At 31.8% G+C, this 20,043-nt stretch overlaps 1 protein-coding gene across 3 annotated transcripts in view; it reads right to left on the reverse strand.

The window, feature by feature from the left end:
- Window positions 1-1,042: 1,042 nt before the first annotated feature.
- The window catches only part of LOC145254584 (nuclear envelope phosphatase-regulatory subunit 1-like), a 131,171-nt gene continuing 112,170 nt past the window's right edge, over window positions 1,043-20,043 (reverse strand). For all 3 annotated transcript variants that reach the window (XM_080113224.1, XM_080113380.1, XM_080113301.1), the window contains 4 exons: window positions 5,284-5,355; window positions 4,484-4,667; window positions 2,537-2,591; window positions 1,043-1,626 (listed from right to left, as the gene is read on the reverse strand). In XM_080113224.1, coding sequence (XP_079969350.1) covers window positions 1,585-1,626; window positions 2,537-2,591; window positions 4,484-4,667; window positions 5,284-5,355 — 353 coding nt within the window. In that variant the 3' untranslated portion in view covers window positions 1,043-1,584. The remainder of the gene's footprint in view (window positions 1,627-2,536; window positions 2,592-4,483; window positions 4,668-5,283; window positions 5,356-20,043) is intronic.

Raw genomic sequence — 20,043 nt, forward strand, 5'->3', positions numbered from 1 at the left:
GCAGGTGTTTTGATGCTTTTGCACAGTCTTTTGTACAGTTTTCTCATCACATTTCAATCCATAGCCGATTTCTCGATTGGATAAACCAGAAAGGTGGAGATTAATGAGCTCCTGACGATAACTAAGAGAAAGTCGTGGCATATGGACTAAATGTCACATTGTATAACCTGGAACAACAACAATTACGATTAGAGATGCTCTGTTGCCTGTTGGTGGATATTTTGAACTGATTTAGGGGCGATAATTTAAACTGGTTTTAAGCGAATTTGTTGCTGCGGACTTTCTTTTTGCCGCCTCACTTTGAAGTTATTTTTTTAAATTGACGTGAACACTAGAATATTTCAATTAAAAGTCAAATATGAACAGGTAAAATGAGAGGAATAAAAGGCAAATAAAATGAGGTATAGATTGTTTAAACAGTTACATTAAATTTAACTTAAATTTGCAGTTTTTGAAAAAATTACAAGTGCGGACTTTCTTTTTGCCACCTCTGTGTGTGTGTGTTTTTGATAGACTGTGGAAGACCTAACTTGAGTGCAGCATAAGTGATTTGACTGTGTGCACCTGACTAATATTAACCTAATGTATACGGAGATGGCAATGTTCTCTCGGCATCAAAGCCAACAGTCTAGGCCATTTTTCCCTATAGACTGAGGTATGGCTTTAGTCCTGGGCAGTTCTCAGAGGTTCACCCTCCTTGACTTTGCTGCTTCCTCCCTTTGGGAAGAGGTTAGTTTATTGCTGATCGCCTGAGGTACCCTTACCGGAAAATGTTGACAGCAATTCTCAGGTATTTTGTGCAGGTCAAAATGCTCTTCCTCTAGTACACTCGCTCTTCAAATCATACCTTCCGATACTTGCATCACAGCATTGCTCTGTGGAAGGGAGATAAATATTGAACAGGTGGAATGTAGCCTGGTGTTGCCCAACCAAAAATCTGGGATATTCATAGTACTTTAAATACCAAAACAGGATGATGAAGAGGAGTGCCAGAAAGACACTCAAATGTAGAGCAGAAGATAAAAAATAAATACAAAACGACTAGATTCAACCTTTTCAATCATTCAAAGTAGGATACAAATTTTATAAAAGTATTTAAAAATCAAAACAACTTCCATATGGGAGGAACCAAACAGTTTTGTCTTTGTACAGTCCACAAGAAAAAGAACAATAATTCTTTTTTTTTTTTTTTTTTTTTTTAATGTGGTAAATGACTCCAAAAAAGTTAGTGGGAAATCTTTGCATGTGTGAAAAGAAACAAGATGACAGTCAATGAGAAATGATGAATTCAATCTACAGGAAAATGGAAAGATGCTGGTAGTTATCTTTTCAAAAAATCTATTTACACACATGGAATTTGCAGATTTTATTTTTCTTTCTTGCTTTTTTTTTTTTTTTTTTTTTAAATAGTTTATTATTAGAATTTCATTATTTTTTTTTTTTTTTTGAATAGAAATTTATTATAGTCTTTCCATAGTTGAAATCAAACACTAGGAATAGAAGAGGTTTGGTTTCTTCACAAAAAAAAAAAAAGGTGAAGAAAAGAGTTGCAATAGACTTTAAGGACACCTAAATCTCCATGTGTCATATTGAAGGTCTGGGTTTCAAGAGAATCATTTTTCCTGTCTGTAAAATGAAATAAAACAAATAGTTTAAAAACCTAAGGAAACACTTCTATTAACAGTTTCTCAACTAGTTTTCTAATAGTTTATTATAAGTTTAAAAAAATAATTTATCATTTTATAAAATAAAAAACATATATATATATATATATATATATATATATATATATATATATATATATATATATATATATATATATATAATGGTATAGATATTACACTTTATAAAATTTACCCAGTGTATTGACATGAAAACGTTATTATTGCTAATTTAACAAAAACCTTTGTAAATAACACTTTTATATCTTCCCCCCTTGAAAAAAAAAAAAAAATTTACATAAAAAATGATTTTAGAAATATTTGAAATCTAACTTGTAAACAAATATGAATATTTAGAAACAATTGAAATCTTGTAAAAATGTTCTTTAAAAAGACAAGCACAACTTATTTGTTTGTAAAATAAATAAATAAACTTAAGTATAATATCCATACAATACTTTGACAATTTTAGGCATAAGAAAATGTAAATAGTACTAGTTCTACACGGTTTGATATTATACCTCTATTAATAAAGCATACCTAGTTATCTCCCCTTCTCACTAGATGAAGAGTTAGAGAGGTTGCCATATTTAACTTGCTTTCATATGTTTATTTGTTTGATATTAAAATCTTTCTAAAGGTTTATCAGTCTCTCAGTCTTTATCTTTTACACGAAACTTATGTAGGAATATCTCAGAATATTCTAGATAGAAAATATGAATATAAATTTGTGTATCAATCACAATTTCAAACATCGCATTTCTTGTGCTCAACTATTATTTTATTAATTTGGAATAAAAACATTATTACAAATTTCTTTAGAAAATTTCATGCATAAAAATAAAAAGGGGAAGTGAAGTAAATAAATAACTTACGTCATCACAGGACATATTATAGTCTGAGAGGACATGTCGGCACCTTGAAGCAATGCTAAATTAGAGTTAAGGATAAAATGATCTTCAAAATAAAGAAATGTAATCTTATCACAGATTTCAAACAGAATCACTTTGATATTTATTACCTGATATTACACGTTCATAAATAGATAAATGTTTATAAGCATCAAATTTTATCCATTTTGAAATTTTGAAATTTGAACAAAACACGTGACTTTTCATTCAAATGTTAGAACATCAAAGTTGAGGCTTTCTAGCACAAAAATAAATCAAGATAGAAACTTCGTTCAAAAGTTATACAATAGCCAATATACATTTTCTTTTTATAATCACACACTTGCAATGTTTTCTAAATAATTAAAAATGAAAATTAAAAAATGTAATTCATTGCTGTAAACCACTTTGTAAACAGACATTTTGTTATGAATTTACAGGAGTGCACGTAAAAAGTACTGTATCAATTCATTTCAAATTTTATAACAAAATACATTGTTTCATTTGCTGATAATTTCAAACAGCAGCATTTAGTAATCAGTACTTTTCAGCTTTGTTGATATGAAATGTGTTTATTTTAAATAGGTCCTTGTCTAAATGTTAAAAATAAATAATTAAAAAAATAATTAAAATATTTAATTTTTCTCTTCATCATAAGTTAAAATATTCAAATGTTGAGAAAATAAATTTCTTTATCAATCGTATGGAAAACTAAGCTGGCCTTGTCGATTTTTTACACTAAGTCACCAACGTGGATTATTGGTGCTTGCTGCTGCTGCTGGAAAAATGAACGCTGTCCAAAAGATTTCTACTCCAAAATTCTTATATATATGTGTTTGTTCAAACAGTTTTCAAAAAAACTACTTGATATATTTCTATGATACATACATGAAAAAATAAAGGTTTTTACACTAACCTGTGCATGTTTGAAATGTTTTCAATGAAAATTGTTTATGCTATAAAGCCTGAACTTTAAGAGACGGTACGGTCCAAACCAAATGACCAATTCACTTAGGACAAAAACTAAGATTAAGAAAATACTTTATTCTGATTGATTGCCAAATTTGAGTATTTTCCCCACTTCACAGAATTTAGGAAATCAATGAGATTTTGCAAGGGTAACACACATGATGCTACTGTGTGACACACGTGACAACAAATACCTTAATTCTCAGAGGTTCAATGAATAAAAATTTACTAAAAGACTATTGTAATAATTAGAAGACTCCATAAAAATTTAGAAAAACACATTTTTATGAAAAAATGAAGGCACAATTCAGAGTTTATACATTGTTTAAAATATCCTTCCCGTCTGCATGTAATGCATGTGACGTTAGAAACAAGACCATTATTAAAAAAAATGGTCATAGGTATGGGTTTTTTATGTTCTACATGAAAGAGTAATGCCTTAAGACTAAATAAGCCAAAAAGAAAAGAAGATTAAAGTATGATAAGGGCGATTTTAAATAAATGTTATCGCCAAAAACCCTTCTGAACTGTAACACCTGTGACATGGAATGGCTCTAATGAGTTTTACTAGGATTTATAAAGTTGGGTTTAAGCTAATTTATAAGCATTTGAAGTTAGGTCAAACCAACATGGTTTTCTTGCCAACTTAGTCTCAACAGAAAAAATACCTACAATGAGGAAATTTGAATTTTAAACTTAAGCAGAAAGATATTTTTTAATATTTGATATAATAGTTTATACATTTTTTTTATGTTACATATTTTGATGATAATATGCAAAAAAAAAAAAAAAAATAATAAAAAAAATAATAATGAAGAATGGGTAATATGAGTACTATTGATTACTTCTCTTGCTAAAATGAATGCCGTCAAAAATTCTAAATATATGATTAAAAAAGGAAAATGAAAAGATATTTGGAAAGACGACAATAAGAAAGATTTCAGAATTGATTCAAAAGGATACATTGAAGGAGCAACAACTCGTTTGTGGATACCCCATAGAAACAATGTAAATAGAACAATGCAGCTAACTGTAAAAAGAGGGTGATTCCATAAGGATTGGTAGAAAGAGATTTTTGATGTGTTTGGGTCCCACAACCAGGCCCAGGCACCGATGGCCGTGAATACAGATACAAGTACAAGAATAACTGAAAGAAAGAAAAGAAAAAAAATTATTTTCAGAACAATAATTATGTGGATATGAAACGTAAAGCCAAATCTGACTTAGAACATCTGTTGTATGGCAGCAAATATTGGATCTTCACCCAGCCTTCACTTGCCCGACCCCAGAGAAATGATAGAGTAATGATTAAGTGATATGTAACATAAAGCCAGACCTGATTCAGAACATCAGGTCAAACACTTTACTTGAGAACCTGACCATTCCAAAGACTGATGTCCTAATAAAGGGAAAATATTTTCACTAGTTCGGGTATGCTGAAAGTAAGGGATGTATCCAAACTTGTTTTTACTGTTTATGGATGTTAGACACAAATGCAAAATGTGATATTATTTAAATCCCACTGATAAAGGAATACTACTAATAGATTCTTGGAGAAAAATTGATCTTGACAGAGATTTGTTTTCAACTGCACTTTGTAATTTTTTGATCAACATAGAATTAACTGTTAAACAATGGCAGTTTTCTTTCTAAAATTAATCTAGCATAACATTGAAAAGATTGAACTATAAAGAAAATTGTTTTTGTTCAGAATTATCTAAATATGAAAGAATAGACACTATATATATTAAAAATTATCTTACTGCGCCAAAATCTTGCTGTTGGCTGTAATTTGTCAATCACTTCTGTTAACCGTCTTTCGAATGCTTTCAAATCTGAAATTCATGAAATGAGTAATATTACAAATCACAGTTTGGAATGCAGACATAATAGGTTTACAAGAATTTTTGGCACTTCTTCATTAGAATAGCGAAATTCAAAAATCAAAATATTGAATTTCAAGTAAAACCAATGGTATCTTGTTGATTTTCATATCTCAGTAATGAATATATCCAAAAATTATGCAAAACAATGAGATGGAAAATTAATTATTGATACGTTTTTGAAGAAAATTAGTGAAAACTGAGTTTTGCTAAATTTGTTAAAGTTTTCAGAAAATATTTACTTTCCTTGTTCCAGTCAACTTCTCTCGTTTCTTTCTTTTTTTAACAAAACTCAATTTTCACTAATTGTTTTTAGAAACTGTTTGCATTAATAATTAATTTTCTAAGAGTCGTTTTTTGTCATTTTTGGATATGTTCATTATTGTGACATGACAATTACGTAGATAGCATTGGGTTCACTTGAAATTCAATATTTCGATTTTTGCTATTATAAAAAAAAAAAACTGAATATTTATATACATATTTACCTCCCTTGTACTAGAGTTAAAAAAGATAAGTAGGTTTGATATAAAATTTTAAAATTTGTACAAATGAACTTTGATTCCAATTACTGAATCAATAATATGTCTTTACGTTAAAAAATTTTTTTCTTTGAAATACATCACATTCGATTTATATAATAAAAATTAAATGAAATAGAGTTCCAACTTATAGAATGCATGATACTTCTTAGAGTTCAAAAAATAATTTCATGTAAATTATTTTTAGAGGCATTCCAATATGACAGTTACATACTTTTAAGATACAATCATGGTATCTTGAATATAGTTAATATTCATAAAATTAGAATGCTATTATATTAAATACTAGGTAACAATAAAATAATAAATTTAAAATGTACTCAAATTTCAAGTTTCAAAAATGCTTTGCAAATCTATTATGAAACTTAACATTACTATATACGAAAATATCAGGAAACTTTGACTAACATTTCTATCATTTTTTTCTAATTGAACACATGACTAGTTTTTCATTTTTCTAATTAAACATATTAATATTTTGTTTAAAAGCTGAATGACAATTTGAATTTTTAAATATATTTCCTTTTATTCAAAACATCAGAAACATGCACATTCAGACTAAAAATTTGAAATAATATTGTTCAATTTTTTGGTAACTACTCCAAAAATTTAAACATGAAAACGTATAAACCTTTGACTAAAATAGTAATAAAAGATGGGGAACTCATAATTAATTGAAAGGATAATAATAAAAAAAAGTTATGTAAATGTAGAGTCATTGCAAAGTTTCCAACAAAGATTTCAACTGTATTATTTTAAGATATCTGGTAATATCTAAATTTCGTCCATCTGGTGATCTTGAAATTAGGAGAAAAGGTGCTTATTATGATAGTCAACAAATTAATTTTTTAAATATGTTGTTTTAAACAAAAACAATATTACATACTTAATTGCCATGTCGAAAATGGTAAAATATCCAAAAATTAAGAAAATTCATCAAGTAGAACAGCTGCTATTGCGTTTTTAGTAAAAAAAAAAAAGAAAAAGAAGTCTATCATTACAGACAACAAATATTGCAGCCATGAACAAGTAATCTAAAATATTCGTTCAAGGTTATGTCCCCTGCGTGTAGACTAAGATGCAATTTTATCAAATTTTCTGCAAAAATTACTTTTATATAATAAATAACTTTCTACTCAATGAATTTTCGGCATGACAATTAAGTACATAATGTTGTTTTTGTTTAAAATGACATTAAAAAAAAAAAATCGATCTGTAGACTATCTTACCAAGCACTGGTAAAAATTTTGGCTTGCTCTTACTCCAGAAAGAATCAACAATCCCGTTTGAAGAGAAATGCCTAAAATCAGAAATCAAAAGTCAGTTCTCTTCCTGTTTTAGACATTTTGCTTTAAACAGGACTGATAATTCTTTTTGGAGTTAAAAAAAATTTTTTTTTCCTAATTCTAGGATCACAAAATGCACAAAACCTGGGTATCTCCAGCAGGCATAGTAATTAAACACTATAATTAACATTAGCTTTTTGTAAGGTCTATGACAGAGTTCACTATTTATCTACATATATTATTACTAAAATAAGCATATACAAATCATACAATTTCTTTAGTAATTTAATTTTTCATATATAAATTTATCATTTTTAATGACATACCGAAAAAAAAAAAAAAAAAAAAGCACACACATATATATATATATATATATATATATATATATATATATATATATATATATGTGTGTGTGTGTGTGTGAATACACAGGGATTTCTTTTATTATAGAGTAGAAGATTATAATTAGTTAACAATAAAATTTAAAATAAAAAAAATAAAAAGCAAATTCAGAATCAAACAAAATCAAAAACAGTAAGCAATGTAGGTGCAGAGTTATTGGTTCAACATATCCTTAAATAGAAAATGGAGCAAATGAAAAAATATCGAAGGATTGTTTAGAGACTAAAGAGTGTTGCCACATACAGCTCTATCGGCGGTAGCTTATATGTAAATTTGGCACAGATAATATTGAATATCTGGGCCGGTTGTAAAATTAGCACACTCTAGTTCCATCAGCTATGACCGTCTTAAGTAATTTGCATTTGTATTCTTAATTGCATCAACACTGAGGATTGACCTTTCAACCTCCAGAACACCATCACTTAGAACTATACTATTAAATATCTGGCATGATAGCCAAAACGTAAGAATAACACTCAAGATGAGAACAGTGATCCGAATAATACAAATATTGTCAGTACTCATCTCATAAATTCAGAAACAGCAAAAATAATGTTTAGCATCTATTGATTTGACATAAAATGACACACATGGAGGTATGAACAGAGCTGAAAGGGAGAAACAGACCAAATATCAAGGTCTCATGTATGATATGAAAAGAAACTGGAATCTTAGGGAGATATCAATCATACCAGTTATTATAGGTGCCACAGGGCTTATGAAGAAGAACCTGAAGTCTTACCTAACTAATATTCCTAGTGAACCAAGTGCAAAAGAGATCCAGAAAATTGCACTTACAGGAACAACGAGGATACTAAAAAGAGCTCTCAGTTGGTTTCAATAAAAGGCAGGGCAATGTTGGCAGCTGGTTTGGCTGCCCCATACCCAGTGTTACAATCTTCAAAGGAAGAAAATTAAAAAAAAAAAAAAAATTGATACATTTGATACTTTTATTATGTGGAATCTAATCGTTTCAAAAATGAAAGAATGAGAATATAATAAAATTGGACTTGAGAAAAAAGGATAGGCTTGTTTGGAAATTTCTTAAATGCGTTCAATGCATGCCAGCCTGTAAATTGGATGTTAAACTCAATGATGATGAGGATGATAAGGAAAAAATATTTCCGACAATAAAAATAAAGTGAAAACATCTGAGTCAGTTTGCTTCATCAATGATTGCTCAAAATCCAAATATTTTCCTACTGTATCATAGCCTGACAGCTAACAGGAATAAATCATTCATTATAAATATCTATGAAAATTATACTTTTTAGTTACAGAACATATTAATTTATATTTATTTACCTTCTCTGCAGGAGGTTAGATGCAAGGTCAGATGAGATGCACTCTGGTCTACAAAAGGTCTCGTAGATGTGCCTCAGGCAATCAGTAATAAACTAACCTCAGAGAGAAGGTAAAGCATCCGAAGATGGACCACCTAATACTGAAAAGAGCTATACCTCAGCCCGACAGCAATAAAACCACTATCAGACTGACTTTTCGAGGATGTATTCTCGACTGGGGCAAACACCTACTCATAGTGGTGTTGTTGCTGTGTCAGCATTCACCATGGGTCAGTTGAGCTGGCTCCCCGAAAAGGCAAAAGGTTGGGACCAAAAATAATAATTGTCCCGGTATTGAGGGGTTCCCCTCCACTGACTAAGACAAATTATCTTAAGAGTAGCATCGAAACAGATACTACACTTTGATCTTGGCCCGGAGGCCATACCACATTTTTTAAGGCATTATTCATAGATCATTATTGGTTTGCAAAAGTTGGGCATTCATTTTTTTGTTAAAAAATTAACATACTTACACCGGAAAAATAATTATTGGGGGGGGGGATGAGAGGTACAAACAATCTTTTTAAATACTTTCATAAAGTTTCACTCTTGTAGAATTGATTGTTTGACAACAGAACAGATGACATCTTTACGCAGATAGGTCATAAACGTGAGGAAAAGAAAATCATCTAGAAAGGAATTACAAAAAAATAAATAAAAATTAATAAAAATACAGCTCACAGGTGTTTACTACGAAACTAATACTTATTTCTTTAAACTTCATTTTTTTTTTTTTTCAATTTTCCTCAACGACAGCAAGGACACTAGCTCCATGTTCTGACAAAATATTAAAGCATTATTTAACTTAAAATAACTATTAGAATATCACTTATCAATAAAAAAAAATAATAAAACGAATCTACCGCCAGTAATTTACGTGACTCAAATAGGGATTAAAGAACTTGGAAGAATTTATAGTAAATTGTTACTATCACACCCAACATCTCTCAAAAACATCAAATTTTTTTTTTTTTTTTTTTTGTGATTACAGGTAAACAATTCGAAATAATAAAAAAGAAAGAAAAAAAGAAAGAAAGAAGAAAAAAGAATTAAATATGTTATATTTTAAGGTGGGCGATCACTTTCCTGTATAAATTTAACAAGTAATGAGCAACCACTTCCTGCCAAGATAACAGTAAATTTACATACAAAACTGAATGGTTTCTCAATTTTGAAATGGGAAAATTGGGGTGAGATGGAATTATTTTTATTTTTTCTTACCTCATCCAAATTATTTTTTTTTTATGCTTTAAGTAGAAATGGGAGGGTATATATATATATACAAGAATAAAAAAGCATTGGAAATGCAAAATAATATAGGGATGGTATGCCAAAAAGTATACAAACAAGATAGCTATGAATGGCTAGGCACATGGAAATAGAATTGCATCCAAAGTATAGCCCTATAGCTTTTCTCCAATCTTCATTCCGTGCCATCATTACGGTTGTAAAAAGCTATAGGGCTATACTTTGGATGCAATTCTATTTCCATGTGCCTAGCCATTCATAGCTATCTTGTTTGTATACTTTTTGGCATACCATCCCTATATCCTTTTGCATTTTCAATGCTTTTTTATTCTTGTTAATTAGTATTTTTACTTACAGTCTTATTTTTAAACTTACATTCATGATAGTATTGTCTTTTTTAGGAGGCGGCTCATTGCCGCCTCCATTAGTAGCAGGTCACTTCCTGCTGGGTTTTAGGTCTTTGGGTTTTGGGCCTTAGGAGTTGCCTCTTGGTCCTCCATCGGTTCTATATTACATAGAGAGTACTACCGCCTCTCTGATAAAACAGTTAGAGTATTATAAAGTTCTAAAATGTTTATACCTTCACTATTAAATTTTTCTTGGTTCATTCTTTGGCGTTTTGGCAAAGATTTGGCAGTTTTTGATATTTATATTTATAATAGTTTGTGCATGAGGCAGCTTTTTTCCCCTTGGGATCCCTGTTATACCGTGCTTTTGAGTCAGCATGTGAGGCAGCCTTCTTTTTTTCTGGTTCTTTGTTATAAAGAGCACGTGAGGCAGCTTTTTTCCCCTCGGAATCCCTGTTATACCGTGCTTTTGAGTCAGCACGTGAGGCAGCCTTCTTTTTTTCTGGTTCTTTGTTATAAAGAGCACGTGAGGCAGCCTTCTTTTTTTCTGGTTCTTTGTTATAAAGAGCACGTGAGGCATCTTTTTTCTCCTCAGAATCCCTGTTATACCGTTCTTTTGAGTCAGCACGTGAGGCAGCCTTCTTTTTTTCTGGTTCTTTGTTATAAAGAGCACGTGAGGCAGTTTTTTTCCCCTCGGGATCCCTGTTATACCGTGCTTTTGAGTCAGCACGTGAGGCAGCCTTCTTTGCCTCAGGATTTGCATGATACTTAATTTTTATTATTTCAGCATTTTTCTGATAGTATTCTTTTTGCTCAGATAATACCTTGACTTTGTTTTTTTCATAGTCTATATTTCTCTGAGCTTTTTTACTACGTGCTGACTTTGGCATTTTTTATTAAATGTAAACATATAACACTTATGTGTATCTTACTATAATATCACTTATCTTATAGCAAGACAACTCTCGTAGAATTGAGATACTGCCCCGTCACCAATAGTTAAAGTGTGGAACGGTATATACACCAATAGTGTAGTTGTTATCTTTATATGAAGTCCTAATCAGTGACAGTGTGAGGTTACTTGGTTAATTTATTGTAGTTTATTTTAGAAAACTTACTTGTTTTTATTAGTAGATTGTGTATAGTAGCCACAATATCTAGTTATTTTTGTGGCTAGGGCTTGGATTTTGATTCTTTTTGGTCAGCTTCCAGTGAGTTCTTAGAAGATGACTTTCTTGCAGTTTCTTTTGCGGTTAATTTAACTTATTTCCTTTGGCGTTTGGTGAGTTCTTAGAAGAACTGGTCTGATCTACTTTTCTTAGCGAGCGAAGAGATTCAGCTGCATTTAACAATGGTTGCTATAGTGTATTTTTGCGCATGCGTGAGAATTTCAAGTTTCCTCCTTATTTTTCATTAGTTTGACAGTAGTCATGTGTCTTTCTGCCAAGAGCGACAGACGTCAGTGTTAGCCGTGATCGTCTAGAGGTTAGGACCCCACGTTGTGGCCGTGCTAACCTAGGTTCGAATCCTGGTCACAGCATTGACATTTTGTACATATTTTACAGTTCAAAATCTGAAGAATTATTTGTTTTTATAACATTGTTTTTTGACGTCGTACTTGCTAATAGGTTACTCTTATAACAATTTTGATCAACTGAGATAAAGATTTCGTGGTTTCATTAACGCTGGTCGGTTACTGTTTAAAGAAAAAACCTTAACGTTCACCTCAAATATTCAGCGTCCAAGAAATATAGGCCACTGGCAAACTGGAACGTCTGTGAGCATCCGGTGTATTATTTGGAGCTGTCCCTTTTGAGAGAAGTTCCGTGTTCGAAGTGGTCTGTCTACATTGGGTATATAGTGTTTAAAAATTGTTATTACACGTAATCTTATTTAATTATGGAGTTAGCTAAAAAGCGATGGGTCACTGCACTTCTCCATGTAAAGAGCAGTCGATTGATGCTTGAACTGTTGTCAGAGACCGTTCGTACACCGAGATACATTGTCTCAAAAGAAAGAAGAAAGCAGAAGAAGAAAGAAGAAAGAACAATTGGCCATTTTTGTACCCTTTTTTTTTTTGCTCTCTTTTGACATTTTAGCCGACGTTCTGACACTCGCTGGATTCGTAAGACACTTCTCTGTAAGAATATATGCTTTTTGAAACTTATAAGTTGATTTTAGTTGAGATTTGGATAGTTTTGTTTTGTAGGCGTATATAGGCGTGTACGGGCCATCCCTATATAGAGAGTGCTACCGCCTCTCTGATATATATTATATACACACCTGTGTTTGGCTAAGTAAAAGTGATGATAATGAACTTCATGAAAAATTTATATAATACGAACCAAACTATTTTTATTAACTCTAACCTAAGTTAGTTTTAGTTTGCAAAGTCAGTTGAGTTTGTTTCATATTGTGTTGAAGTATTGAAACTACATTTGGCTTCCTCTGGAAAGTCAGAACTGCTGACCTCACAACTGCAAATTTCTAGGTACATATTCCTAAAATATACTGAAGGAAAATTGGGAGGGGGTGGGGAGAAGACAGAAGAAGACGTATCATAATATATTAAATATTGTTTCCATGCTCCACTTTATTGTAGGTAAAATTTTTTAAAATTTGGTGGTGGTGGTGGGGTCCTATTTAATCCAGGCAACATTGAGACACAGATTCTGCTAGTTTATTATATTTTGAAGTTAAACATTAATAGAAAATATTCATGTAGTCGTTTTATTCACCCTTTCACCAATTAATTTCATAATTGACCCATTGAAGCCTTTCATTAAGATTTTCCTTCCAAATTAGTCACAAAAACAGCGACTTTATCTCAAACAAGTCTTTTCTTTGAACGCGGAATCCAGCTCAACCAATCAAAATCTATCCCTCTTATAAATTAATTTAAGATGGTACGGTTTTCTCGATCTAATAACTCAAACTTGGGATAGCAATAGAAAAAAAAAAAAAAAAATGCAGTACTTCATTAACTACAATATAGACCAAGTATTGTTTTGAATTTATTGCCAAACTAGCAGTACTCGCTAGCCGGCGTTGCCTGGTGGAAGCATGCCCTCCTTCCTCGGAAAAAATTAGAGTACGATTGTTGCTGTTGCTGTTGCCCAACCCCAACTTCCTCATGTTAATGGGTTTTGGAATAGACACCCACAATTCCTCATGGTAAGAACGGCTATCGGAATGCAGTAGGCAGCCACGGTGGAGAGAGGTGAAAAAAAAAAAAAAACAAGCAAACAAATAAAATCGCATTTAGTCGTTGTAGCTGAGGTAATGTTGACTGGTTACTTACTGGCCTCCGCGACTAAAAAGTTTGTCTCTAAGTTTTATTAAGAAGCAGAAAATTATATGAAAATGAAAACATGGAATCCTATCCTAAGGAAGTGAAATGAAACTTCTTTCATGAATTTATCAATTATTATTTGTTTTTTATTAATTATTGCAGTACTTGGTTTCAAATAGTCCACCTACCACCAAAACAAATAAAACCAAAATAAAAAATAAAAATTACCCCCCCCCAAAAAAACGAAAAGAACCCCCCCCCCAAAAAAAAAACAAATGAAGGTTTATCGTTTCATTTCGACCCCCGCCCCCGCAAAAAAGAAACAAAAAAAAAACACACACACACACACAAATAAAAAGCAAGAAAAAAAAGTAATAAAACTGTTTGAATTAAAAATATAATAATAACTGAGAAAAATATATGAAAAAAAAACACGAAAAGTTATACATATTTATCGCAGGGCATAACCCTTTTGAAATGTTAAAACTTCAAAATAAATAAATAAAATAAAAAAATAATTCCATTATATAGGTGCGAATATGCAACCCGTTGGTTGCGACGTCCATCCATTATCAACTGTTCCACCACGACTGCATCGAACCAACATGTTTTTTCTATTTAAACCAAATAACTGGATGCAGTAATGTAATGAGGTCAATCTGTGAATTAGTTAATTATCTCTCTCTCTACTGTTACGATGATGTTATCTCTCTCTCTCTCTCGTTCCAGTACAATGGTTGAATGTAAACAAAACAGATATAACTCTCACTCTGACTCGTCTCTCTCTCTAAACACATTTAGAGAGAGAGAAGGAGAGAGGGATAGAGAGAGGGAGTGAGAAGCAAATAACTCTGTACTGTTCAGTAATCACTGTATTGGTAGACACCATGCTAGATAACTGCTGGCGTGATTGGTTTAGTTAACAGAATTGCATTCTGGAATAAGGGATTCGTCTGATCTAAGCCAATCAGAATAGCAGAAATGTTATAAGGGAGAATTTATTATTTTTCGAATCGACGGAAGGGAATTTAACGTTTGGACTAATAGTTTGTGTAACCACAATATCCATACCATGTGTTTAAATCTCTGCGGTGTTCATGGAGATCAGTAACAAGACTTCAGCAATGGGAGGGAAAAAAAAAAGAAAAAAAAGACTACTACCTCTGTATGCGGTAGTGCTGGTGTAGTTCCTCGGAAGGAATCTAGGATTTTATTTGATAACCTGGATGTGTCAGAAAAGTATTTATAAAGTTGCATAAGATAATGGCTATTAGGCTAGACATAAGAAATTTGTATGTGGCGTCTGTTATTGTAAACCTACAGTATTTTGGTCCAGAGGGGGAAAACTGCGTCTCTTATTATATATAGGGAAATATGACTTTCACCATTTCTGTGATCTTGACAGTGACATAGATATTTAAAAATTAAATTAGTTCTAAATTAGATCACAATCAACATTTTGACATTTTGGTGATGACTGTGGACGCTAGGCTGTGCAGAAACAAACTTAACCAAAAACAGAAACTCCTTGGTGGAGGTAATAATGAGAATACTCTATGTAATGAAAATGTTTATTTTTAATTTTTATAGTTGCATTTTTACTTTGGGAAGGGTGAAAAAAAAAAAAAAAAAGATTGTCTTCAATTCAAATATTGAAGGGAATTTGTTTGCAGATTTTCCCTATGCATGATAAGTAATAAGTAAAAAAAAAATTTTTTTTCTTAATCTTTGCATTAAAGATTTTCTAGCAGAAAATGAAACACTTTAAATTATTTTAACAAGAGAATATCAGAAATATTTTCAAATTCCTCCATTATAGTAATTACATCAACACAACATGGAAAACTTAAATACCATCTTCAAAATTTCAAAAGAATTAATTTTGTCTTAACATTATTTATTATAACTACTTTAAAAACTAGTATAAAGCAAAATAAAATTCACAAAAAAGAAAAGGATACATGCATTCACGTGTGAAATAAAATTTCCCAAAATTAAAAAGAAAAAAAATAATTACTTACAATTTGGTTGATTTTTTTTAAAAATACAGAATTTTTATTGCTGTGTGAAAACAACCCGGAAAAGGCCAATATTTTAACGAAATTAAATATTTTAAATAGGATTTTTAAGCATACAATAGCATCAAATAAAAATTACACTATTTAATTTTGTTTCGATTTTAATAAATGTTAACAGTAAAAAAAAAAAAAAAATGGTGCTTATATAGTACATGGCACAAGTGAAAATTGAAATTCCAAATAAATTAACAGGAAAACACTTTGATATATGTATATATCAAACAAACAGGTATCGACATCAAAAATTAGGAAAAATTATAGAGTAGAATTTTAATTAAAAATTAAAACCAGTTTTCATATTTTGCCGATTCACCATTGATGAGAGCAGAAATTCCATAAAACAAAGGGAGATAAGTCAGTCAGTGATTTAACCAAGTAATAATGAATGGTTGATTGCTAAAATAAGAAAACTAAATTTTATTTTTTTTATTAAACTTCGACTCAATTTTTGATGAGGATACTTATTTTTGGGTGAGGATATGCATGTATATATAAGAGTTTTTATTTAGAATGCAATTTTTACTTGTACTAAGCACCAAAAAATATAAATAAAAAAGAATAATAATGTACACCACATTTATCATGAGAAAAGACACACATAAAAAATGGTCTAATAATTTTATTAGTATAAAGCATAAGGACTTTTAAAACACTTGCTTCCAATAATCATTGATCAAAAAGAAAATGTAGTTTTAGTCAATTTAGCATCATAAATCACAATTAAATTTAAGTAGTGATTCTAAAGGTGATATCCGACATCTAGGTGAACATATAGACGTCCTCTCTCTTTAAAAAAGGTTTCTTTTTAACAATTTTTAGAAACAAATCTTGAGATTACTATAGATTAAAAATCAAATTTTTATTATTTTTTAAAGGATATGAGTATGTGGATAGCACAGTTTCTTTTCGTTGTTTAATATAAATTTAATATAAAATGCAGTTGATATTTCTCAAAGAGCTTGTTCATCATGCAAACTTTATTTTATGTTTTTTAATCTTCAAATTATTTAAATGATTGAGTGCCACATTTTCAAATTATAATTTATGTTTTTTTTTTTTTTCTCTTTTAAACCATATTTGTTCAATTTTTATAGTGGAAGTTAAATTTTCAATGTAAATTTCATGTAAAAAGACCCCCACTATTCAGAAAGACATTTGTAAATATAATAATTTTGGCTTATGTTGAAAAATCAAGTAGAAAACTATTTAACTTTAAATTTATATGTAAAAATGAACCCTCACTGTAAAAATTGAACAGGTAACTCTTTCTAAAGTTTTCTTCTTGTTGTCTGAGAATCTGGTGCTTGATTGATGTTCAGAAATTTTTTAAAATGTTATGAGCAGGGTGTCATATGTCCACCGATGCATAATATAAAATTTATCTTCTTTGTCTAGTGATGTAAAATTGTTTTCAAATTATTTTTCTGATGTCATCTGCTATAGGACATTCCCATGCTTATACATGCCCATTATATAATTCATGTAAGTTGACAAATTTTAAAAGAGCATAGATAACCAAAATGTATAAACAGATGCAAAGAAATGTATTATTGTAGGTTTAGAATTTGAATAAGGTTTAGCAAGAATTCAACTGCAATCGAAGCGCATGTTCCCATGCGGAAATTCTATAGCAAGCCCCACTCTCCCCAATGGTTTACTTCGACTTGCGCAACTGCCATTGCTCAAAGGCAGCATGCATTCCGCAGGTTTAATCGACATAAGTCCAGTTCAAACAGACAGAAGTACATAGAAGCTAGAAGTAACGTTAAGAAAGAAATAGCGACAGCTAAGAGGGAATTTACGGAAACCACTAAAACACGCATCGAAGCACAAAAACTAGGAATTCGTGACTTGTGAAAAATCTACAACAGTGTAGTAAATAATGGGCAATCAACAATTCCCCCACTAACCAACAATCACGAGGTTCTTTGCTCAGCAACCGAGAAGGCTAACATGCTTGCCAGTCGGTTTGCCTCAAACTCCACACTGGACCCTCTAAACCACCCCCTACCTCAATTTCCTATGCGGACAGACGCCACGCTAGACGATCTGAAAATCACCCCTGCTCAGGTGCATGCTATCATAAAAAACCTTGACACTTCCAAAGCATGTGGACCCGACCTCATCCCAGCTGTGCTATTAAAAAAATGCTCAGCCGAAGTAGCTCCAGTTCTCTCCAAACTCTACAACAAATGCCTTAATGAATCTTGCTTTCCGAGCTGTTGGAAAACTGCTTCTATAGTACCAGTATTCAAGAATTCTGGCGAAAGAACTGACCCATTAAATTATCGTCCTATTAGCCTCCTCCCACTTTTTGCCAAAATATTTGAGACCTTAATTAACCATGCTCTAGTCCAGCACCTTACAGATGCTAAACTTCTGACCGACCATCAATATGGATTTAGACAAGCCCGTTCCACGGCAGACATCCTCACTGTAATCTCTGAACGCATATACCATTCACTGGACAAAGCGGGAGAGGGCAGAGCGGTAGCTCTAGATATATCTAAGGCTTTTGACAGGGTATGGTATGAGGGTCTCCTCAGGAAGATTAGATCTTACGGTATCACTGGTAGAATACTTAACATAATTAAATCCTTCTTAGATAAGAGAAAAATCCAGGTTGTCCTCGACGGTCGTACATCTAAACAATATGATATAAATGCGGGAGTGCCCCAGGGATCTATCCTTGGTCCTCTGCTGTTCCTGATATTCATAAATGACCTCCCCGACAAGATTGCCTCTGAGATGGGTATATATGCTGATGACACCACACTCTATAGCAGGCATGACAGGAAAACAAATGAACATATATCTAAAGTAATGGCAGAAACACTAGAGGATGACCTCCAATCAGTAGTGGAATGGGGACAAAAATGGATGGTAACGTTCAATGCCACCAAGACAAAACTGGTTTCATTCAATAATTACAAGAAACCTTCTCTACCACCTATAGCAATGGCCAACGACTCTTTATCTGAGAGTACGTCTCTCAAGCTCCTTGGCCTAACGTTCACAGGAAACATGAGTTGGAACAATTACATCGAGGGCATTGCCAGGGCCGCTGCAAGGAAGGTGGGCTCTCTCTACCGTGCTAGAAAACTTCTAACACCCGAAAGTATCCTGTACCTCTATAAGGCCACTATTCGCCCATGTATGGAGTATTGCTGTCATATTTGGGCCGGTGCATCGGCTACTAGTCTCTCGCTCCTTGACAGGGTTCAAAAGAGAGTCGCAAATCTGATAGGCCCTAAACTGGCATCTAAACTTCAGCCTCTGTCCCATCGTCGAAACGTTGCATCCCTCTGCCTGTTCTACAAGTATTATAATGGTGAATGCTCTGAAGAACTGCAATCACTTGTGCCCCCACGACGTGAACACCCTCGACAGACCCGACAAGCTGCAAAATCCCACCCCCACACTGTAGAGATCCCTAGATGTAAAAGATCTTTCTACTCCAGTAGTTTCTTCCCCAGAACTGCTAGACTTTGGAATTCCATTCCAGGTCACTGCTTCCCCAACTGTACTGACATGCATAAGTTCAAGTGCAACGTGAACCAACATCTCGCTGCCCTAATCCCTACATAGTACCCCAGTAGATGTTTCCCCTGATAGTAGCCCCCTACACCAAAGTGGCAATTTGCCTTGTTTGGGGTGAAAATGTAATAAAAAAAAACAAAAAAAAAAACAATTGTGTTATCCAATTTAAACACAGCTTAGTTTTATTTATTTATTCTTTTGTAACTTCATTGAAACGATTCATTCACATAGTTTTGATAAAATCATTTTACAAACTTTTAACTTTGCTGAGTGGATTATCATTAACTAAATGATCAGTAAGGTTAAAACAAAAAAAAAAAAAGCGGAAAAAAGAAAATATTGACAAACGTTTTAAAATGAAAGAATTATAACCATGCAGGAATTTTAAAGCATTTATTTTCAAGTCATATGATAATAAAAAAAAAAACTGCTTAATATTACACAAGTAGCAAATCAGTTGTTGCAATTATAATAGAAAATGCCATTATGCAAACATGCAAAGCAAATTTCTAATAAAATTTAAAAGAACAAAATTGTTTTAGTTCAAAAATAATTATTCAAT

The sequence above is a fragment of the Euprymna scolopes genome, chromosome 1 (genome assembly GCF_053919585.1).
Source record: "Euprymna scolopes isolate OS-2025 chromosome 1, ASM5391958v1, whole genome shotgun sequence".
Classification (NCBI taxonomy): Eukaryota; Metazoa; Mollusca; class Cephalopoda; order Sepiida; family Sepiolidae; genus Euprymna; species Euprymna scolopes.